The sequence below is a fragment of the Babylonia areolata genome, chromosome 24 (assembly GCF_041734735.1).
Source record: "Babylonia areolata isolate BAREFJ2019XMU chromosome 24, ASM4173473v1, whole genome shotgun sequence".
Taxonomy (NCBI): domain Eukaryota; kingdom Metazoa; phylum Mollusca; class Gastropoda; order Neogastropoda; family Buccinidae; genus Babylonia; species Babylonia areolata.
Genome location: NC_134899.1, coordinates 14,986,956 through 15,011,669, shown reverse-complemented (window position 1 = coordinate 15,011,669; position 24,714 = coordinate 14,986,956). Strand labels below are relative to the sequence as shown.

Here is a 24,714-nt window from a genome sequence, read left to right as displayed (position 1 = left end):
GATCAATCATGACTCTTTTTCAGCCAGTTATAACGTCATTCTCAACATGTCGAACAAGTGGTACTGCTGCTGTCTCTTCGAAGTGTTTGTGCTGTTGGCTGCACCAGGATCAAGTCCTCAAAGAGTTGATGGAAAAAAGGTAACTCAAGAAAGATCGAAAAACGGGAGTGAAATTAGCGACTTGATAACTCAAGAGAGCTCAGTGAGTTGGAGTGCGCTTTGAATTGCTAACTGCCGATCGAGACAGATCTGGTGATAGGGATTTCATTGATCTTGATGACGATGGTGATGAGTGTTTAAATGATGGCAGTGAAAACTGCCAATGATATAAATCCGTTACGCAGGAAAGTTTAAGAATGTGCATATTAAAGTACAACACTTGGTGCAAGTCTTTATAGAGGGAAAATCAGCTTTAAGTGCAATTATTTTCCCGCCTCTTTTTATTACATAATTCATTTAATTGTCCAAACACATTTTAACAGTGCTGCTGATTACAGATTTTTGTTAAATTATCATTGGTTTAGAAAGTGCATCTTATGCCTATTGAATATATCACCATTTCTTGAAACTTTGATCCAGCAAGTTGGTTAATGCCAACATATGGTGAAGAAATATTTGGATGGACAAGGGGAGGGAGGTTGTGGAGATGGTATGTCACTATGTGTGCCTGTGAGGGTGGGGGGGGATGCAGTACATGACCCCCCAAAGTTTATCAATCGTGTATATTTGTACTTTTTGCACTTTGTGTTCCTGTTCTTGTTTTTTTTTTGTGGGTTTTTTTTTAAATTCATATTATTGTGTGAGAAAACTTGGGAAAGGAAAAAAAGGTAGCATGCACATAATGTCATAAGATATACACTAATAGGCATATTCTGTATGTATCTATCTATCTATAAGATAGATAAATAGATAGATAAAGATGTATAGATATGGATATACATAATACAGACAGTGAGAGACACAGATGACAGAGACAGACAAATACTGAAACAGAGACAAGAGAGATCATATGTTCACATTGTAGTTATGATATAATTCACCATCATGCAAATAATGAGGGACTTCCTCACCAAAATTGTGGCTGCTGTCTTATTGAAGATGTTTGTTGTGTCATGTAGTATAGAAAATATTTGCCCAGAAATTTAGATCAGAGTTAAATCCCATTCTGTTTTTCTCAGAAAGTTGATTTTCCTAACACCGTTTTTATGTGGAAGCCTAATCAATATGTTGGGATTATTAGGTTAGACATCTGCTTTATTCTCTTCTTTTTTTTTTCTTTTTTTTTTTTTAAATACAGCAAATGTGGATCTGAACACATGCTCTGACACCTCCATGAAACTGAAACTTTCACGTCAACAGATTTTGTTGGAAGACAAGGTACGGATACTGACAAAATGGACCCAAGAGAACGGTGTCATCCGTATGAATGGAGACAAGTTCACACAGTATGTGAAAACAGCACCACGCAATTACTCTATCATTGTCATGCTGACTGCCCTGAAAGCAGAAAGACAGTGCGGAGCATGCAAGTAAGTACATCATCACTCTGGAGAAGTTGATTGCATAGTCCACTGTTACTTAGTGGATATCACTCTAAGTTGAACTTTGCTATTAGAATTATATGTTTGTATCTTTCTTGTTGTTGATGTATGGTTTGGTTTTTCTTTTGGGGTGTGTGTGTGGGGTGGGGGGGGGAGGCACATGGCGGGTGGTGTTAAATCTTGGATACTGATTCATGAATCTAAAAATTATGCAAGACTTTCTTTTTGTTCTCTCTAGAGCATTTCAAGTCAGAAAGACACTTGTAAACTAATTTTGGGTGGTTTGTTACGGAAGAAGCTGCACTGTTCATATTATCAGTTATAGTGACACATGTCAATTCTGTTCATCTGAATCTGTATCTCTCTCTCTCTCTCTCTCTCTCTCTCTTCATTCTTATGCTTTGTTATTAAACTGGAATGACACTATTCCAGAAAAGCCAGTAATGAGTACCAGATCCTGGCCAATTCCTGGAGGTACTCCCAGCAGTACTCCAATGATCTCTTCTTTGCCATGGTGGACTATGATGATGGCCCTGATGTCTTTCAGAGCGTGAGTTTATTCCTGACTTTCTGAAGCGAACTTTTTTTGTTACCACCCCACCCTCTCCCTCCAGTGAATACTACACTGCTTGCACCATCAAGATTATCAGAGCATAACAGACTCACCTTATGGAATGGAGGAACATGAACAGGGATTACAACATAGTGGAGTAGTAACCTAGTGGTAACACATCCACTCAGACAGCGAGATAATCTGACCACATCAAGTCAAATCCCACATTCACTAGTATTTTCTCCCCTTCCACTTGACCTTGAGTGGTGGTCTGGAAGCTAGTCATTCGGATAAGATGATAAACCGATGTCCCATGTTTCGTATGCACTTAGCACACATAAAAGAACCCATGGCAACAAAAGAGTTTTCCCTGGGAAAATTCTTTAGAAAAATCTTCTGTATTAGGGACACAGATTTGCTTGTGAAAGAGAAGAAAAACAAAGGGTGGCGCTTCACTATCACAGGCCTGTAGTTTGTATTTTTGCAAGAGCTGTGTTTTTTCCTCTCTCCCCCACCCCAACCCCCCAAACCTCTCCAGTTGAGTGGTTGTCTGGGTGCTAGCCTTTTAATTGAGATAATGAAGATAATGAAGAGCTAGCCTTTTAAGTGAGATAAAGAATTGGGAGAAAACAGAACTTACATTCTACGAATCAGAATGTCAGTTGCCATCCTTTATTTGGACTTTCTCCTCCTCTTGGGACTGCATTGTTTTTGTTCAGGGAAATCAGTTACCACCATTTAAAAGCACACACAAAAAAAGGAAAACAGTATCTGCACCTTAAGTCCATGCAACACTGACCCAGTTTCACCGAAGGTCAGCAGTCGAGAGGCTATTGGGGCACACAAGACAGGATTCAGTAAGACATGGTGTTTCTTTATGTTTCTGTTAAGAACTTTATTGCAGACTTGGGAACTAGTTCCCACAGTTTAATGGGTTTTACACTTGATCTTGATAGGTATGTCGCATAATCCATTTGACTGGCATTTTGGGGGGGTTGGGGGTGTGGGTGTGTGTGTCGGGGGGGGGAGGGGGGGGGAGGTGTTAGAAAGTGGCCAGCTCTTTGAAACATAGGAACAAGTTCCCGCAGTTTAATAAGTTTCACACTTAGGAACTAGTGCCCACAGTTTAACGAGTTGCACTTTGTTCAGTAATGAAATAGCCATGTGCTGGTACAATGGATTCTACATTATGTGAACATGTGTACTGACTTTTCTGTGATGTGGCCCACCATGGATGTTTAATTGGAGCTGTTTCTTATCTTTCAGATGAAAATCAGAGGTATCCCAGATTTCAAGCACTTTCCAGCGAAGGGCAAGCGGTACAAAGGGGACACCATGGATAATACAAAGTCAGTGTCAGTTTCAAAAAGGTGTAACCACATCTGCTCAAATTTTAAAAAATAAATAAATAAATGGATATGTGGTATTTTGAATGACATCAATCAGCAAACACTCCATGACACATAAAAATCACAGAAAATAATTGTAGTTAGTGCATGCTTTCTTCTTCCCTCCTTCCTTCCCTCACACACACACACACACACACACACACACACGCACACACACACACACATACACATGTGCACACACAGAGAGCACAAAACACTTGCTTGCTGTAATTATGCTGGCTTCCCCTTTGGAGGAATACATGACTGGTATCCAACTCCTCCCCAATTTTCCAGGGTGCATATCAGTCTTGTAGGTTTGAACACATGTTTTTAACGTTTCTACCCCTCCCTTTTGGGAACCTACTCTTGGGTCTGCCAGATATTAAACAGTAACAACAACGATGGTGGTGATAATATTGATAATCATTATTGTTATTATTGTTGTCATTGTTACTGTTCTTACTATTGTTGTTGATATCATTAATGTAGAACACTGATTTTTTATAGTGTGCAGAGGTAGCCTTGCACAGGCATGACATAAATTATGTCCCTTAGATATAGTGTATTTTAGGGAGAAGACTATGCAGAGGTATTATATGATTTGAAATGAAAATTGAAGAAATAGAAATACATTTTTTGCAACATATAAGTATATTAATTGTTCAATAAGAATACTTGATATAATGGTACAGGTTGCATTATTACAAATTTAAAACATTAAAAAATTATATGAATTTGATGAAGAGTTTTTTTAAAAGGAAGTCCTTATGATAGAGGAGATTTTCAACATTAATTTGCAATACTCTGGTTTCTCTTCAAAAAACGAGAAAATCTTTCGCCTTTTACTAAAGATTTCCGTGGAGAGGAACAAATTAATGAGTCTACAGACAATTTTTCAAGCCCTATACTTTAGGGTAATTAAAATATATATAAAAGAAAGATAAGTACTGATCATAAGCCAACTGTATGATTTATTGTATGATCATGCATTTGTTGGAACTGAACACACACTCAGTTTGTGTGTGATCTTGAAAATATTATAATCTAAAAGAAGTTGATACCACATAAATATCAATAATATTATGCAATTTATTTTGTGCTGGGAAGAAAACGCTTCATTTAAGTAAATTCATAAAACATGGAAAGGTTGTATAACTTTTAGTTGCATCTAAATATGTGTTTGTATCTGAAGAGGCTTTTATACATATGCATGTGAACACATGACTGTGTTTTTATATGCTTCCCCCCTGCCCCCACCCTCTCTATAATATAGAAGTAGATGCCTGACTTGCACATAAACCCAAAAGTGCTGGTCAGGTATTGAGACCCCTGCAGAATTCTAAAAAAAAAAAAAATGTTCATGTAGATGGAAAACACTAGACAAAAATGAAACGAAAGAAATATAACCAAATCAGTAGATGCGTAAATGAATAGAAATAGAATTAAACATTTGAAAAAAAAAGATTCCTAGAAGACAAATACTTGAAATAAAGATAAAAAGTAAGGATCAGTCAGACTCTGCGTAATCAACAGAATTAGTTGGCTACACTGATTCACTTGTATGTGCAAATGGGTTTTAATGTGTTCGACAGTTTTGCCCCACCATGTAGGCAGCCATATTCTATCTTCAGTGTCAGTTTCAAAGAGGTGTCACCACATCTGAATAAAATATGGATATGTGGTATTTTGAAATTGAATGGTAACAATCAGCAAACACTCCACAGACAATTAAAATCACAGAAAACAGTTGTTGTTTGTGCATGATTTCTTCTTCCCTCACACACACACACACACACACACACAAATGCGCACGCACGCATGCACGCCTACAAACAGAGCACAAAACATTTTCCCTTGCTGTAATTGTGCTGACCTCCCCTTTGGAGGACCACATGACTGGTACACAACTCACTGTGGAATTTTTGAAACTCCCCCTCACCCCCTTCCAGTGATCTTCTCCCTTCCCTCCTCCCATGTTTTCCAGGGTACATATCTACCTTGTAGGTTTAAACACATGTTTTGGATGTTTCTTTCCCTCCCCTATGGAAAGCAACTCTTGGGTCTGCCAGATATTAAAAAGTAGCAACAACAATGATGGTGGTAAGAATGATACTGATAATAGTCGTTATTATTGTTATGATTATGATAATGGTGGTCATAATGAAAATGTTGATATGCGCACACACACAAAATTATCTTGCAAGCTGTAAGGTGATTTTTAATTGTGCATGCAGGCAGCCTTGCAAAGTCATGTGGCATTAAATTATGTCCCTTACATATAGTGTATTTTAAGGAGAAGACTCTGCAAGGTTTTTTGGGTTTTTTTATCATTTGAAATAAAAATTGAAAGAAATACAATACATTTTTTTGCAACATATAAGTACATTAATTGTTCAATAAGAATACTTGATATAATGGTACAGGTTGTATTATTACAAATTTAAAACATTAAAAAAATTATATGAATTTGATATGATAAAGAGTTGTTTTAAAAGGAAGTCCTTATGATAGAGGAGATTTTCAACAACAATTATTAACACTCTGGTTTCTCTTCAAAAAACGAGAAAATCTTTCGCCTTTTACTAAAGATTTCCGTGGAGAGGAACAAATTAATGAGTCTACAGACAATTTTTCAAGCCCTATACTTTAGGGTAATTAAAATACATACATAAAAAGAAAAGTATTGATCATAAGCGTACTGTATGATGTATTGTATGATCATACATTTGTTGGAACTGAACACACACTCAGTTTGTGATGAAATGGATTGTATAAATATATGAACATATATCCTTTAGTAAAGATTTGTTGTGGTGATCATAAACTGCACATCAAAGTTGGAAGAAGAGAGGGCCAAAAGAGTGGGGGGGGGGTGGGGTTTGTGTGTGTGATCTTGAAAATATTATAATCTAAAAGAAATTGGTACCACATAAATATCAATAACATATAAGTTTATGCAATTTATTTTGTGCTGGGAAGAAAACACTTCATTTAAGTAAATTCATAAAACATGGAAAGGTTGTATAACTTTTAGTTGCATCTAAATATGTGTTTGTATCTGAAGAGGCTTTTATACATATGCATGTAATCACATGACTGTGTTTTTATATGCTTTTAGATATTTTTTTTTTAATAGAAAGATTTTGTCTTTCTCTCTGATTTTTTCAATCCCTCACCCCACCCCCCACCCCCCAACCCCCACCCCCCTCTTATAATATAGAAGTAGATGCCTGACTTACACATAAACCCAAAAGTGCTGGTCAGGTATTGAGACCCCTGCAGAATTCTAAAAAAAATTTGTTCATGTAGATGAAAAACACTAGACAAAAATGAAATGAAAGAAATATAACCAAGTCAGTAGATACGTAAATGAATAGAAATAGAATTAAACATTTGAAAAAAGATTCCAAGCGGACAAATACTTGAATAAGATAAAAAGTAAGGATCAGTCAGACTCTGCGTAATCAACAGAATTAGTTGGCTACACTGATTCACTTGTATGTGCAAATGGGTTTTAATGTGTTCGACAGTTTTGCCCCACCATGTAGGCAGCCATATTCTATCTTCAGTGTCAGTTTCAAAGAGGTGTCACCACATCTGAATAAAATATGGATATGTGGTATTTTGAAATTGAATGGTATCAATCAGCAAACACTCCACAGACAATTAAAATCACAGAAAACAGTTGTTGTTTGTGCATGATTTCTTCTTCCCTAGCGCACACACACACACACACACACACACACACACACACACACACACACACACACACACACACACACACAAATGCGCACGCACGCATGCATGCCTACAAACAGCACAAAACATTTTCCCTTGCTGTAATTGTGCTGACCTCCCCTTTGGAGGACCACATGACTGGTACACAACTCACTGTGGAATTTTTGAAACTCCCCCTCACCCCCTTCCAGTGATCTTCTCCCTTCCCTCCTCCCATGTTTTCCAGGGTACATATCTACCTTGTAGGTTTAAACACATGTTTTGGATGTTTCTTTCCCTCCCCTATGGAAAGCAACTCTTGGGTCTGCCAGATATTAAAAAGTAGCAACAACAATGATGGTGGTAAGAATGATACTGATAATAGTTGTTATTATTGTTATCATAATGATTATGATAATGGTGGTCATAATGAAAATGTTGATATACGCACACACACAAAATTATCTTGCAAGCTGTAAGGTGATTTTTAATTGTGCATGGAGGCAGCCTTGCAAAGACATGTGGCATCAAATTATGTCCCTTACATATAGTGTATTTTAAGGAGAAGACTGCAAAAAGTGTGGGTTTTTTTTTCATTTGAAATAAAAATTGAAAGAAATACAATACATTTTTTTGCAACATATATGTACATTAATTGTTCAATAAGAATACTTGATATAATGGTACAGGTTGTATTATTACAAATTTAAAACATTAAAAAATTATATGAATTTGATAAAGAGTTGTTTTAAAAGGAAGTCCTTATGATAGAGGAGATTTTCAACAACAATTATTAACACTCTGGTTTCTCTTCAAAAAACGAGAAAATCTTTCGCCTTTTACTAAAGATTTCCGTGGAGAGGAACAAATTAATGAGTCTACAGACAATGTTTCAAGCCCTATACTTTAGGGTAATTAAAATAAATATATAAAAAGATAAGTACTGATCATAAGCCTACTGTATGATTTATTGTATGATCATACATTTGTTGGAACTGAACACGCACTCAGTTTGTGATGAAATGGATGTGTATAAATATATGAACATATATCCTTTAGTAAAGATTTGTTGTGGTGATCATAAACTGCACATCAAAGTTGGAAGAAGAGAGGGCCAAAAGAGTGGGTTTTTTTGTTCTTTTGGTGTGATCTTGAAAATATAATCTAAAAGAAATTGGTACCACATAAATATCAATAACATTATCAATGTTAAGTTTACGCAATTTATTTTGTGCTGGGAAGAAAACACTTCATTTAAATAAATTCATAAAACATGGAAAGGTTGTATAACTTTTAGTTGCATCTAAATATGTGCTTGTATCTGAAGAGGCTTTTATACATATGCATGTAATCACATGACTGTGTTTTTTATATGCTTTTAGATTTTTTTTTTAATAGAAAGATTTTGTCTTTCTCTCTGATTTTTTCAATCCCCCCCCCTCTTATAATATAGAAGTAGATGCCTGACTTGCACATAAACCCAAAAGTGCTGGTCAGGTATTGAGACCCCTGCAGAATTCTAAAAAAAATATGTTCATGTAGATGAAAAACACTAGACAAAAATGAAATGAAAGAAATATAACCAAGTCAGTAGATACGTAAATGAATAGAAATAGAATTAAACATTTGAAAAAAGCAGACAAATACTTGAATAAGATAAAAAGTAAGGATCAGTCAGACTCTGCGTAATCAACAGAATTAGTTGGCTACACTGATTCACTTGTATGTGCAAATGGGTTTTAATGTGTTCGACAGTTTTGACCCACCATGTGGGCAGCCATATTCTATCTTCAGTGTCAGTTTCAAAGAGGTGTCACCACATCTGAATAAAATATGGATATGTGGTATTTTGAAATTGAATGGTATCAATCAGCAAACACTCCACAGACAATTAAAATCACTGAAAACAGTTGTTGTTTGTGCATGATTTCTTCTTCCCTAGCACACACACACACACACACACACACACACACACACACACATACACACACACACACACAAATGCGCACGCACGCATGCACGCCTACAAACAGAGCACAAAACATTTTCCCTTGCTGTAATTGTGCTGACCTCCCCTTTGGAGGAACACATGACTGGTACACAACTCACTGTGGAATTTTTGGAACTCCCCCTCACCCCTTCCAGTGATCTTCTCCCTTCCCTCCTCCCATGTTTTCCAGGGTACATATCTACCTTGTAGGTTTAAACACATGTTTTGGATGTTTCTTTCCCTCCCCTATGGAAAGCAACTCTTGGGTCTGCCAGATATTAAAAAGTAGCAACAACAATGATGGTGGTGAGAATGATACTGATAATAGTTGTTATTATTGTTATAATTATGATTATGATAATGGTGGTTATAATGACAATTGATATACGCACACACACAAAATTATCTTGCAAGCTGTAAGGTGATTTTTAATTGTGCATGGAGGCAGCCTTGCAAAGACATGTGGCATCAAATTATGTCCCTTACATATAGTTTATTTTAAGGAGAAGACTCTGCAAAAGGTATTTTTTATCATTTGAATAAAAATTGAAAAGAAATACAAAAACATTTTTTGCAACATATAAGTACATTAATTGTTCAATAAGAATACTTGATATAATGGTACAGGTTGTATTATTACAAATTTAAAACGTTAAAAAAATTATATGAATTTGATAAGGAGTTGTTTTAAAAGGAAGTCCTTATGATAGAGGAGATTTTCAACAACAATTATTAACACTCTGGTTTCTCTTCAAAAAACGAGAAAATCTTTCGCCTTTTACTAAAGATTTCCGTGGAGAGGAACAAATTAATGAGTCTACAGACAATTTTTCAAGCCCTATATTCTAGGGTAATTAAGATACACAGAAAAAGAGAAGTACTGATCATTAGCCTGTTGTATGAAATGTTGTTTCATCTTTCATTTGTTGGAACTGAACACACACACTGATGAAATGGGGGTGTATAAATATGAGGTGTGTTCAAAAAGTATCTGACCTTTGTTTCATAAAAAAAAAAAAAAAAAAAACTCACTGTGTTGAAGTTGGGATCACTGTTCACAGTATCCAGCATGTCCTGTGTGATTTCTAGAGTTGCTTCTGCTCAATCCTTCGCTGAGATCTCCTCAAGCCCAAATCCTCCTGCATAATGGAATGAATGGATTTAATGCTGATGCCCAATATGTCTGCATGTTCTGTGATCCTGCATCACCAGGGTCCCCAATTGGTCAATGACGATCTCATTTCGGTATGTTGAGGGCCTACCAGAATGTGCTTCACTCTCCACTGATGTGCAGCCATCTTAGAAGTGGTTGTAGTAGTAGTAGGAGGAGGCCTCCTTCGGTCATGGCTGACCATGGATAGAGTATACCCAACCTAATGTCTAATTGGGCGCTGCTTGGACCAAGCAGCGTCGCCCGTGACTGTAGAGACCAATGCAAGAGAGAGTCTCTGTCGCAGCGGTCACATGTGTAAGCTGATGCTGGTCTGTCGGCTGCCATCCCTTTTCTGCGAGCTCGCTTTTTTGCTGCAGTAGCTGACAGTTTGTCCTCACCAATCCGTAGCTGATTCTTGAGAGTGCTTCTCCAGTGCAGTGTTTAATGAGGTCTGGGGGAATTCCGTCACTGCCAGGTGCCTTGCCTGATGTCAGGCTGTTAATGGCCTTGCTGAGTTCGTCCTCAGTTGGCTCTGCGTCAAGTTCTTCCATGACCGGCATGCACTTGATGGCATCGAGGGCTGAGTTGGACACCATGTTTTCTGTGGAGTAGAGGTCGGAGTAGTGTTCTGCCCATCTCTCCATCTGCTGGCTAGGATCATTGATTACTTCCCCCATGGAGGATTTGAGGGGGGCAGTCTTGCTCTGTGTTGGTCCCAGTGCCTTCTTGATACCATCATACATCCCTCGGATGTTGCCTCTTTCAGCAGCATTCTGTATCTCTTCGCTGAGCTCTGTCTAGTACTCATTTGCACATCACCTGGCGTTAAACTGAACCTTACTCCTGGCGGCCCTGAGGATTTGCAGGTTCTTCTCACTGGGTGACCGCTTGTACTCAGTGAGTGCAGCGCACTTGGCCTCAATACTGGGAGTCATCTCTGATGATTTGGCCTCAAACCATTCGTGGGACTTCACGGTTTTCTTCCCAAAGGTGGCCATAGCAATACGGTGCATGGTGTCTCATAGCTTTTCCCATCTTTCTGTGGCAGAGTCTGTGGGCTGCAATGCATCGAACTCTCTCTCAGAGGCCTCTGCGAACTGTTCTGCAAGGTCTGGCTGAGACAACTTGCTGACGTCAATGCGAGAGTTCCCTTGTTTCTTTGAGCAGTGGAACTTCTTTGGTTGCAGTCTGATCTTGCAGCATACCAGAGAGTGGTCCGTGTCACAGTCTGCACTGTGGTAAGAGTGAGTGTGGATAAGGTTTATGATGGCAGCTCATCTTACTAGGATCAGATCCAGTTGGTGCCAATGTTTTGAGCGTGGGTACCTCCAGGAGACTTTGTGTTGGGGCTTCATCTTGAAGGAGTTTGCGATGCACAGTTTATGGCAGGTACAAAACTCAAGTAGTTGCTGTCCATTCTCATTCATTTTCCCCACTCCAAAGGAACCAAGACAGGAGGGCCACGAATCATTGTCTGCACCCACTCTGGCACTGAAGTCACCAAGGAGAACAAGTTGTTCTGTCTTGGGGATGTTCCTTATGGTTGAGGCAAGATTTTCGTAGAACTCATCATTGGCGTCTGGAGAGGCAGACAGTGTTGGAGCATATGCGCTGACGAGAGTGATATACCCTTCGGAGGTGTTGAGGCGGAGAGTCAATAGTTGTTCTGAACCGCCGCTGCCTGGTTCGATCATGTTCAGCAGGCTGTTCCTGACTGCAAAGCCTACTCCATACTCTCTTGGGGCATCAGAGCTCTTTCCTTGCCAGAAGAAGGTGTAGTCCCTCTCCTTTAGTGTTCCTGAGTCAGCCAGCCGTGTTTCCTGCAGAGTGGCAATGTCCACATTTAATCTCTTCAGCTCGCTGTTTATGACGGCCGTCTTTCTGGCGTCGCTGGTGTCTTGCAGATCTTGGGAGAGCCCAGGCATCATTGTCCGGACATTCCAACAGGCCAGTTTCATTGTTGATCCGTTTCTTGAAGTTTTCTTTTTGCCTGGTGCGGAAATTAACGACCTGCTTGTCGGATATTCTCCTAATCTTCATACACCCATAGAAGAAGGCAGGTCATGGCGGGACAGCACCTAAATGGCTGGGGGCTGCCCAGCTTGGGTGGGCGGTAGCTGTCCAGTGGGACGCGAGGGTCCCTCCCACCATCAGAAGCAACCCCTGGCTCTACGCCAGTTGAGCACTAACTTATAACCGGTAACTGTTGCTTCACATGTTGTTCTGACGCTAGTGCTAGTAGCGAGGCTGGAGTGTCTTCTTCATGTTTTAGGTGCAAGGTGTTTGTGGATGGATGGACGGATATAAGCCTGGGCAATGTAATATGGAAGACAGGCTGTTGCCCATGCAGCTTGTCCCCCCTCTCCACCACGCTGACAGATCCAAAGGAACAGCAAGGCTGTTACATTTTGGTGCCATCGCGGCCGCAGGAGCTGCCGGAAAGTGACAAAGTTTGCCATCCAACCGCCTTAGGGGCCCCACACCGGATTTTCTGTCAGGGTTTACTCCCTTAGCTAGGTGGCCGCAGGTAGCTCTCCAGAGCTGGCGCCCTTTGATGGGTCATTTAATTCCACCAGGGTGTCTAGCCACCCTCCTCACCATCCTCCTGAGAGGACTGGTTGGGGTACTGGTTTAGTCGCCAGCAATTCGACCCTGTGACAGGTAGTACTGGATCCACGTTACCAGTAGCAGATATATCGATCTGACCTGACACTCAGTTGGTCAATGACGATCTCATTTCGGGATGTTGAGGGCCTACCAGAACATGCTTCACTCTCCACTGATGTGCAGCCATCTTTGAAGTGGTTGTACCACTCCTTTATCTGTGTGGTGCCCATTGCTTCATCCCTGAAGGCCTCTTGAATCTTGCAGATCGTTTCCAATTTGGAATCACCTAGCTTGACACAAAATTTGATGCATAGCGTTGTTTAAGTTTTTCAGTCATTTTGTCAAAAACGAAAATCCGATGGCGCTCACTTACACTTCCTCACTCATTGGCGGTCTGCTGTCAACTGACACCTGCAGGCGGGAAAAAATTCACGCATGTGCATTAGGGTCACCTACATACATGCACCAAATCATGCCACCCTAGCTTCATTTGTTTACGCACAAAAAATTAAGGTTGGATACTTTTTTTTAACACACCTCATATACATACTTATATCCTTTAGTAAAGGTTTGTTTTGGCAATCACAAACTGCAGATCAAAATAGGAAGAAGAAAGGGCCAAAAGAGTGGAATCAGAATTTGCAAGGAGTGTAATATGGGAACTGTTGGGGGTGAATTTCATGTTGTTGTTTTTTTAGAATGATCTTAATAATATTGCAGTCTGAAGTAAATTGGTACCACATAAATATCAATAGCATTATCAATGTTCAGTTTATGCAATTTGTTTTGTGCCAGGAAAAAACATAACTTCATTTATGTAAATTCATAACACATGGAAACTTTTAGTTACATCTGGAATATACTTGTCAGTATGTTGAAGTTAATGTGTTGTTTTTTTCCAAATCATGATTTGTGTGTGCGTATATGTTGCGGATATGTGTATGTTTTGCTTGTTTCAGTGACATTGTTTGACTGAAGTTGTGATTCAATATGTGTGTTGTTATTGTATTCTCCACACCTCAAAGGGCAATAAATTTCTTTGAATCTAAATATGTGCTAGTATCTAAAGAGGCATATACAAATATGCGTGTGATCGAATGACTGTGTGTTTGTATGCATGGCGGTAAGGATTGATCAGACTATGTGTAATCAACAGAATTTGTTTGCTACACTGATTCACTTGCATGTGCAAAAGGGCTTTAATGAGTATGACAGTTTTACCCCCACCATGTAGGCAGCCATATCCTATCTTCAGGGGTGTGTCTGCTGGATATGTTCCTGTTTCCATGGGCATACCTAACCAAATGTTGACATGGATTACAAGATCTATAATGTGTGCATTTGATCTTTTGTATTTGCAGACATATTAAAGGGGGTTGGTGCTCATAACCCATCAGGTGCCAGCTCCAGGATGGAACTCAGAACCCTCAAATTGAAAGTCCTGTGCTTTGATCATTCAGCTGTTCCACCCGTCACCATTTTCAGTGATTTTCAAAGAAAACAGAACGAAATAACATCATACTCACTCCCAGTATTTCCTTTCCACTGTTAGTGCAGTACTGTAGTTGCAATTATTCCATGAATTCCTTTTTGTCACCAGCATATGAAGCACTGCTGGTAAAGTTGTTGTTTGTTGAAACTCTTCCTCATGCAAACAAACATACTTGGCATGATTTTATAGCTTATCTGCCTGTTCTGTTGCAGGGGGGAATTCACAGCAGATAGCATAGCCAAGTGGGTAGAAGCCAGAACAGATATCAGGGTGAGATATGTGCATAATATCAGTTTTCACTTTCTTGAACATATTTGCTTGCCTTCATGAATTGAGATAAACCTTGTGAATAATGTTTGTGTTCAGGTTACTTCTTATAATCCTCTGGTGAAAAATTGGTGAAGTGGTCAACATCATAGGCATGTTCGAAGCTTGTGTGTGTGGATACGATTTTACTTTTGACTGACTTTTTCACAGGTTTCTTTCTTTTCAGGTTGCGTGTGATCAGCGTATACAGTCTATACTGTTTGGCCCTGTGCATTCAGTTCGGTTGTAAGCAAAAATTACAGCGATAATGATGATAATGACCTTGCTGGCTGGAATTTCAGGTTTAAAAAAATCTGTCTGTTCTTCTCTGTCTTTCTCTGTTCTTCTCTGACTTTCTGTATGTCTGTCTCCCTCTCTGTCTGTCTGTCTGTCTGTGTGGTATGTCCTTAATAAGAGCAAAATATTTTATGATGTGCCTCTGTCCTCTTTTTTTTTTCACCTGTCAGTGCAATATTTCCTGGTAAGACACTGCCAACATCACTGCACATTTCAGTGTTGTAGAAGATTTAAAAAAAAAATTAAAAAAAAGGCACAGATTCAAAGTTGTTGTGGCAGGGTCAGTTAAGATTTAAACTTCTGATTCAGTGTTCACAAATGATCAGGATTCAAGGCCTTGTTTCGGCGTGATGTTGTGTCCTTGGGAAAGGCATTCTACTCATAAATTTCCCTTATATCACCCAGGTGTGAATAGGTTCCTGATTTCAGTTGGAGAAGCTTCAAAACAGCAGAAGTAGAGGATTGCTCCCAACCTTTTTATGCCAAGCCATAGACACAGTTGATGTAATTTCTCCACCCCAATGGCCATAAAAGGCTTGGGGACCTTTAACCTTTTTAAAAATTTTATTTTAAACCTATCAACTTCTCAGGATACCTCATGTCAGAAGTAAGACCTATGGACACAGATCGTTTTCTTTTCAATCGCCAAAGACGTGGAACAAGCTCCCAGATAACCTCCGTTATTCTGATTCCCTCACATCTTTTAAATCTCATCTCAAAATTCACCTTTTCCCTCAGCAATAAGTTCAATTGTGGCAGGTCCACTTCCTTTGCGTTAGCTGTGCTTGACTATGTGTGTATACATATGTATGTGTACATAACTACATGCATGTATATGAATGTGTATTGTGTGTGCGTGTGTTTATGTAAGTTTGTGCCTGCCTTTGTGTGTGTATGTGTTAGGGTAGCTGTTAGATACACATGTATGTTAAAATGTATGTATGCAGTGTGTGTGCGTGTGTGTGTGTGCGTGTGTGTGTGTGTGTGTGTGTAGTCACATTTTGGTGTGTGTATGTAACATAGATATAATGTTTTATGTTAACAAAAGCGGTTTTGTAAAGCACCTAGAGCAGGTTTCTGGATAGTGTGCTATATAAGTATCCATTATTATTATTATTATTATCAGATCCACGTGGTGCGTCCGATCAACTATGCTTTCCTGCTGGCTGTGGTGGGGGTGATGGGTGTGTTGGGGATAGTGCTGTACTGCCTGCGCAGCGTGCTGCACTACATCTTCAACAGGAACACCTGTGCCTTCAGTGTTCTGGTCAGTGTAGTTGTTTCTTCAGTTTAACGTCTTATTACACTGGGTGATACTGGACTGGGGGGGAGGGGGGCAGGGAAGGGAGGGGGTGCGATTGGGGGGAGTAGGAGAAATAGAGGGGGGAAGGTGTGACTGTGTGTGTTTGTCTGCATGCGTGCATGTATGCTTGTGTGCGTGTGTGTGTGTATATTTGTGTGTGTGGGTGGGTGTTTGTAATGTGTGCATGTTTATTTTAGTGTGGGTGGGTGGGTGTGTTTGTACCTGCATTCATATTCGTGAGGTCAAAGATTTTTCAGGATCATTGGCAACACACACTCCCAAAGGAGAATCTCACACAGAGAAATCTGTTGTGACAAAAAAAAAGTAATACATTGCAATACAGAATTCAGTGACCTTTTAAGTTTGCACTCCTGTACAATCAGAATTTCAGTATGTTTCTGTATCTGTTACAGTCTGTGATATTTACCATGATATCAGGACACATGTGGAATCAAATACGTGACCCGCCTTTCAATTTCAAAGACCACAGAACTGGAGAGATGGTAAGAGCATGAGCATGCATGCAAGCAGCTGCACACACACACACACACACACACACACTTACACAAACACACACACACACACACAGATACTCAGACACACATGCACACTGATGTACTTTAAATTTGATATCCATTTTTTTGTACATTCATACTTCTTTCTGTGTTCTTCATTTTATGCTCAATACACAGAACTAAAATGTGTTAAAATGGTAAAATTACCGGCGTTGAGTGCATAGTATCAAATTGTGGATTATTCTGGATAAAACTGGTTTAGATCAAGGGAAGTTTATGTAAAGATGGGTAGATGACTGCTAAGTAGAATTTTATGAGCTTTTTCCCGTAGACCATTGGTGAGAAGTTTTTGTTTCAAGACAAAACTCGGCATACAGATGTGTGTGCAACTTTTCAAACAGCAGGTGACACTGTCATGCAGATATGCATAATACGTTTTCTGAACAGATTGTAGCTCCATGCATATGTGCATGAAACATTGTCTTAAAGTTAACCTTCTAACTTTCAATCATTATTACTAATGAATGTCCGTATCTGTTTTTCTTGTCATAAATGTATGTTTTGAATTAAAATCTTTGTTGAGAAAAAAAACGAAGAAAGATTTGTCTTTGTACTGGTTCTTATTTCATTGCAGTATTACATCCATCCCAACCGAGGAAGTCAGTTTATTGTGGAGAGTTACCTCATCATGCTGATACGTATCCTTTGACTGCCTGATTTATTTCCTTTCACTGGGTGACTGATTTTGTGATGATATAAGATAGTAATGTTGAGTCTGTTTGGGGGCAATTGTTTTTGGTAAATGCCTGAAAGTTCTGAGTGTGGTTTTGTTTATGTGTGTGTGTGCACAAGAGAGAGAGAAAGTGTGAAAGAGAGTGTGTAAGTCATGTGTGTGTGTCTTTGTGAATGTATAACGGTTTTGTTCCTCAAGAATATTTCTGAATCATTTTTAATGCATCACTGGGTGAGACAATGCTACACACACATGCACTGATCAGAGTGACCTTGACCCTCAGCAGATTGCTGCATGGCGGTGGGGTTCATCATGATGAACGAAATCAACTATCTGAAGCGACGCTGGGGCAAGATCAGTGAGTCCACCTCTGACATTGCTTTTTCTTGCATTTGGAGCAAACTTTGTCTTCAGGAGGGACTTCCATTGGATATGTTTTTCCAAGGATGATCTCAAAGACATATTGATCTGTATGGTATATAATACATCATTATTATTCCAGTTTGAAATGATGAGCTGAAAGCATTGATATCAGGTTTGTGTTGCTGCCTTTGACGGGACTGGGTACAACTGACTTAGATCATCAGTGGCATACACCCAACACACTTGCACACCTGACTATCCCCAGTCGGCTTTAGTTTATGCTGTTCCCATTGCTCTCTCTGTCTCTGTCTCTCTCTCTCTCTCTCATCTTGTGTAGATTTCAAGTATGGGATTTTTATTTCAAGAATACCAACAGATATATATTCAGAACATTTTGAACCATACCTGATGATACAATGTATTTAATGCTGACTACAGATAGTCACCTAAAAGTTATTACAAGGCTCTGACGTGGAGTCTCTGAAACTCGTACATTCTTTTGAGTAGGCTATCAAGGCCTGATCAGGGAGTTGGATTTTAGCAAAAATCAGGCCTCTGCTATTTTTGCTTTTTTTTTTGTAAATTTTACAGCAGATGTTGTGCACTGATATGGGTCAGTCCATATGTTTTGACATCTCCTTTGAACTGAATATTGAAAAAAAGAAGAAGAAAAAAACACACCTCACTATTATTACAGACACCATGCTGAAGAGGATGTAGTTTTTCCATTGTGTGATAATGTGCAAGATGAGGTACATTTTTGTTTTAAGCTGTCCTGCTTTAAATGATTTAAGAGCTGAATATATGCCATTGAAGTATTACAAACATCTTTTTCTTGATTAAGTCTACCTCTAGCATCTAGGCTTGAGTGTACATTTAGAAACCTGTTGATCTATTTGTACAATGCATTCAAGTCTAAGTCTATTGCTCTTTCTTAAATGGACCTATGGTAGACTGCTCATTGATGTTGAATTGACATTGTGTGTAATGATCGTAGTTACAATCCCCAACATGAGGGGCAATGGCCTATACATGATTAATTTTCCATATCTCCCATCACACACACACATGCACACACACACACACACACACACACACACACACAGTCTCTCTCTCTCTCTCTCTCTCTCTATATATATATATATATATGTATGTATGTATGTATTTATGTATGTATAATATATATATATATATATATATATATATATATATATATATGTGTGTGTGTGTATATATATATATATATATATATATATATATATATATATATATATATATATATATATATATATCTTGCTCTCATTACAACATATTTGTGCAGTGATTGGAATGATGTGAGGATATGTCTTGGTTTCAGTTCTGGCCCTGGCAGGCCTTGGCTGTCTGGTCCTCTTTTTCAATATTCTGCTGAGCATTTTCAAGACCAAGAACAGCTTTTACCCCAGGAGGTAAAGTTCCAGGATTTTGGTTGTAAGATAAGATAAGATAAGAATAACTTTATTATCTCCAACTGGAGAAGTTTGGTCAGGTGCATTATTACAACATAGACAGGTAAGCAACATGGGGACCATAACTGTAAAAGCCAACAACAGCCCCTACAAATATTACGAAGATACAAATGTAAAAAATATCACATACATCGTTTCATACATACATCCACACACTGCAGGTAATAACTAGTATTCTTAATGTAAAAACAGAAAGAATTAAGAAACATTATTTGAATATAATTATAAACATAGCCTACTATACTGCACATTGATTATAATAGATAAGATAAGAATAAAGATGAACTGCAGAAAACCACAACCAGATAATCAGCACACACCCGCACCCCACCCCCCACCCCCACCCCACACACGCGGATAACTTGATTAAACAAGAGTAATAAACATATGTTCTCAAATAAAAGCATTTCACATATTCGCTTTTAAAAACATTGCAATTAATTATTACATCATAATTATTAAACAGAAATATATTTAGAATATGGACGTTAGCATTAGACATATTCCATTGTACATTCATCTGAGAGAAATCTGTGACAGTTGAGATGGACAGCTGCTCCTCCTGTAGTCTTATTTGTCCATTTGTGAAGCAGTGGCCTGGCTGTGATGCATCCAGCTAAGAAGCAAAATATTCAGATCCAGTACTGGACTGAGGTTTTTGCCCGCCCCCCTCCTTTCCCTCCCCACTACACATTGAGTGGAGGTCCGGATGCTAGTCTTTCAGATGAGATGGTAAATGGAGGTCCTCTTTGAATTAAAAAAAAAACCCATGGCAACAAAAGGGTTGTCCCTGACAAAACTGTGAAGAAAAGTCTATTTTGATAGTGAAAAAAATACACTTACAAACAGAAAAAAGGGTAACCCTGCACTTAGGGACAGCAGCCCAAATTTCACAGAGAGAAATCTGTTGTAATAATAACGAAATATGAAACAATACAAATATAAACCTTTTACAGACCATAGTTGTTGTTTTTTAAATATTGTGATACTTTTTTTGTCAATATATAATGGTGTTGCCTTTTAACCTTCTCACCACCAATGTCATATTTCAGCACCAGCCAGGTAGAGCACCGATGTCACTGAAATGTGACCAGATCATGGGTCAGTCATCCATGAGCCCACTACTCTTAGTTTTCAGTGGTTGGATAGGTCACATGTTGTACACATCACAGGGGAATCCCCAGCTGTTCTTAGACACCATCTTTCCTGTGCTGCTGACACCAGGGAGTTTGCAGTCTAAATTCACTGTGTGAAAGGGTTAATCCAGAGCACCCTATCGATTATCATTTCATTTGTGGCAATGCCATGACTTTTCAACATTATTCTAACTTCTCTTTAACTGATTTTGAAAACTGACTGATGTAATGCCTTGAAATGGCCCCTTTGCAGTTGGCTGGGTGATCAGCAATATGATTTTCGCCTGAGTTTCCTGAGTTCGAATCCCAGTTCAGAGCACATGGTGTTGGAGGGTGGAGATTTTTCTGATTTCCCAGGTCAGCTGTGTAGACATGATAGTGCCTGAACCCCCTTTGTGTGTTTATGCATGCAAAAGATTGAATACATACATTAAAGATCCTGTAATCCATGTCAGTGTTTGGTGGGTTATGGAAACAAAAATACCCAGCATGCATCAACCACAACAGATTCATCAGCAAGTTGATGTTGGTTATGTAATGAAAAGAAAGAAAGAATTATTTGAATTGACCTGATGATCAGCCAATATAGTTCATATCAGGTTTTTAGAATTATGCACAATTAATTCAAACCACAAAAATGTTATTTGATTTAGTCATTGTCTTTTCAGTGCCTTTGGTCTTCTGCATTCTGAGGACTCCTAAACCATCATGGTCAAGACATGCAGACAGAGGAGAAACTACAGCAATGTGGAGAAAATGCTTTGAAATGTGCAACGATAAAACTGCTACTGATTCTAAACATGAGAAAACACATTGGAAAATGTTCTGACTGATGATAGATCTATAAGATCCAATGCCCAGTTTAATGATCATTCTCTGTGTCATATTATTGTTTCCAACATATAATTCTGTGTTATTTTGTTAGCATTATGCATAATATTTAATATTCCATTTTTTAAACTGAATGAACGTTCACATACATACAAGATTTATTTTGGTAACTTATCCTGTTTTATGGACAGGTGACCCTTTTTATTTGATACAGCCATGAAATCCTGTGTATTTGCTTATTATATTATTCTTGAAGTAATTTCAGTTTGTGTTCATAAATTAATACATGAGATGGTCTTTAGACAAAAACAAGGATTGAATCATTTTTGTTGTTGTTTTTTAAATGAAGTCTGAGGTCTTCCACACTGGTTCTGTTGTTGTTGTTTTTTATGGAGTCTAAATAGAAGCAGCTCTTAGATACTTCATATTATCGATTCCTTGCGGATCATTATTCATACACAAACCAGAGCTTTGTATTTTGTGGTTTATACATGCTTGCATGGAAATTTTCCTTTTTTTAATGATGACTTAGTAACTGTCACATGTCTGAAGAGAATCTCAGCACCACGTCAGTACCACAAATATCAGCAGCTGACTTCTGTTTTTACCAACACCATGAGCAGTAAAGTTAAGTGCTTGCCGGTGTTGTCTAGCCTTGTCCCTCAGTGCCTTTTACAGACCTGTGGCAGCAGACGGAAAGCACAATGCAGCCCCAGCTTGATGTAGTATGCCTTGGATGTGCAAACATCGCTGTTTCATGGTTCTCATGAGTCCTAAGCAAACTAAATTCCACACTTTTTCCAAACCCTGTGTTACATTTTACAAGACCCCGAATTTAAGTCGCATTCAAGTACACGTATACGCATTCACACAATGTGAGAGGCTGTGAGGGGAAGAATGGGATGGGGAGTACAGATGTGTCTGTGGAATGGTATGAAAATTCCAAGGCTTTTACAGACCTTACAGGGATAAAGCATTTATTTCCAAGCCTTATCCAGCCCTGGAAATAATTGTTATTTCTATTTTTCCAAGACTTTTCCAGACTTCCATGACTCTGTGGGAACTCTGCTACTTGTTGACTGCTTCATATTAAACTCTTCTCCTAACCTCATTTACATCTGGTGTTACCATTTCTTGCATACCAGCAGTTGACTTCCATTATATAAGAAGAAAAAAATCAGTGGTTGGCATGCTTTTTACTGAAAGGATCAGTTCTTCAGTAAGCTTTATGTAAAGCTGAACCATTTTTTATCCAGAGCTTTTTTGCTGTTGTTATTGTTGTGAGGTTTTCCACGGTTGGAGCTTTTCATAGAATGGTGCATGGATCAGAATTATTGAGGGGACAAAGCGTAGTGAGGCATCCATAGTAACCACTTTCTTTTAACTGCTTGTGCTTTTTAGCTGTTGTTTTGTTTTTGTTTCTTTGGGGGGGTTTTGTTGTTGTTTTGTGTAGTTTTTTGGGTGTTTTTTTTTTTAAATTGAGAATGCCATTTTATTTCTGCTTTCGTAGTTCATTGGTCATAATTCTGTTGTTTTTATTATAAAGCTTGCAGCAGGGGAAATTTGTTCCATGTATGTTTCTGTCAACCAGTGAACAGTATCAGAAATAACAGTGTGTTGTACTCAACCATCACCTTGGTTTAGAGTCACTTAACATCACAGATTTTAAGAGACTCGTGCTAACACTGGCTCTTTTTAGCACCAAAGCGTAGCATACCCCACACAGCTGAAAGGTTAGGTGAGCCAGAACAATCCAGCTCAGCTTGGCCATAATGTACCTTCACATGTTGCTTGCATTCAGTAAGTCTTGACCTTTCACCAACACACCAGATGCAACAGGGTTTTACCTTGTGACTGCTGCTTACAAGTATGATCATCAATGAAGGGCTGTCACATCAATCACCACATTGAAATAAGACTGAGCTTACAGGTCAGGATGCCTGCTACCTATCCTTAACTGGACTGCCTACCCAATCTGTAAAATATGTACTTCCTGTTGAGTTTGCATAACTTTTGATTAGCAATGACACCTTAGTAAGTGTATATAAAATATATTTATATAATTATGTATTAAGAGTAATCACACTTCGAAATTCATTCCACTCTGATCTTGTTTCACCAGTGTACTTGTGCATATGTGTGTATATGAGAGGGATAGAGAAAGAGCAAGAAGAGACAGAAACAGGTTAGATTGAGGGCAGAGAATCTATCATAGAACAGAAGGGGTGAGAGGGTAGAAAGGAGAAACAGGCAGATCAGGGAACAGAGAGAAGACAGAGAAAGAGAGTAAATAATGACTTTCTTTTATTTGGTTGGGATTTTTCTTGTCTATTTCTTTACTGGCTTGAATGCTGAACCGATGAACTGGAAACACACTGATATCGTTTGTCCATCTCATTAGTTACATGCCTTTTCCGTTCTTAAACTGTTGAAACAAAACACACATTACAGCTGGGTTTTTTTTTGTGTTTTTGTTTATTTTGATTGCATCGTTGTTTTTCAATTATTATTTAAATTTACTCAAATAAATTCTGTAGTTCAAACAACAGTGTTTTTTGTATCCTTTGTAAGAAAATTGTAAGCATGAATACTCACTGACAACCATTATTTATCTGTCTTAGTAACATTCATCACAAAGGATATTCAATGGTTAGTATTTCAGCCTGTCCTTCAACCTCAAGCTAAATCTATCATGCGAGGTTAATACTTATTCATTAGTTGTCTTTCAGAACCTTGTAACTCCTCAAGTGTTTTGTCTAACTTCTTGATAATCTCATTCAAACACATCTTTAAAGCCATAATAATATATTACAAAACATTTATTGAACTTTTTTTGAAAGTTATGTCAGTGCTACAACATTGAAGATCTTTTACAACATTAATTTTATTTAACTAAAAAAAAAACAATCAGAACTGTCCAACGTGCAGAATTCCAAGCACACAGTCACACTTCAGAAAACACCTTACCGTGACAGAAAAACACTCGCAATGCACTATAATGTGACGAAAAAACGCTCATTCACAGTACACTATACTGTGGTGGAAAAACACTCGCAATACACTACACCATGTCATAACAGCAAACATTCACAATACACTATACTGTGACAGAAAAGCAAACACTTTCAACAAAATGATCATGCCGCTGACTTTAAAGGTTGAACAAACAGAACCTGACTAACAAACAGGAAGAACCCACTGTCCTTTTTAAAGACAATGATTGTTCCACCAAGAACACATAGGGGGAAATTATTGAACAGATCAATAAAAAGAACCAAAGA

General features: G+C 38.5%; 1 protein-coding gene and 4 non-coding genes across 5 annotated transcripts; all 5 read left to right on the top strand.

The window, feature by feature from the left end:
* Positions 1-24,083, top strand: LOC143299209 (dolichyl-diphosphooligosaccharide--protein glycosyltransferase subunit MAGT1-like). The gene is made up of 11 exons (XM_076612399.1): positions 1-139; positions 1,360-1,529; positions 1,974-2,091; positions 3,361-3,443; positions 14,654-14,711; positions 16,171-16,311; positions 16,761-16,850; positions 17,497-17,560; positions 17,882-17,953; positions 19,316-19,406; positions 21,271-24,083. The coding sequence occupies exons 1-11, from the start codon at positions 47-49 to the stop codon at positions 21,302-21,304; spliced, it is 1,014 nt and encodes a 337-aa protein (XP_076468514.1). The 5' UTR covers positions 1-46; the 3' UTR covers positions 21,305-24,083.
* Positions 4,282-4,398, top strand: LOC143299252 (U5 spliceosomal RNA). Its single transcript, XR_013057501.1, has one exon. It is a non-coding gene; the product is annotated as a U5 spliceosomal RNA (small nuclear RNA).
* Positions 6,019-6,135, top strand: LOC143299254 (U5 spliceosomal RNA). Its single transcript, XR_013057503.1, has one exon. It is a non-coding gene; the product is annotated as a U5 spliceosomal RNA (small nuclear RNA).
* Positions 7,996-8,112, top strand: LOC143299255 (U5 spliceosomal RNA). Its single transcript, XR_013057504.1, has one exon. It is a non-coding gene; the product is annotated as a U5 spliceosomal RNA (small nuclear RNA).
* On the top strand, positions 9,925-10,041 carry LOC143299253 (U5 spliceosomal RNA). The gene has a single exon (XR_013057502.1). It is a non-coding gene; the product is annotated as a U5 spliceosomal RNA (small nuclear RNA).
* Positions 24,084-24,714: the final 631 nt, after the last annotated feature.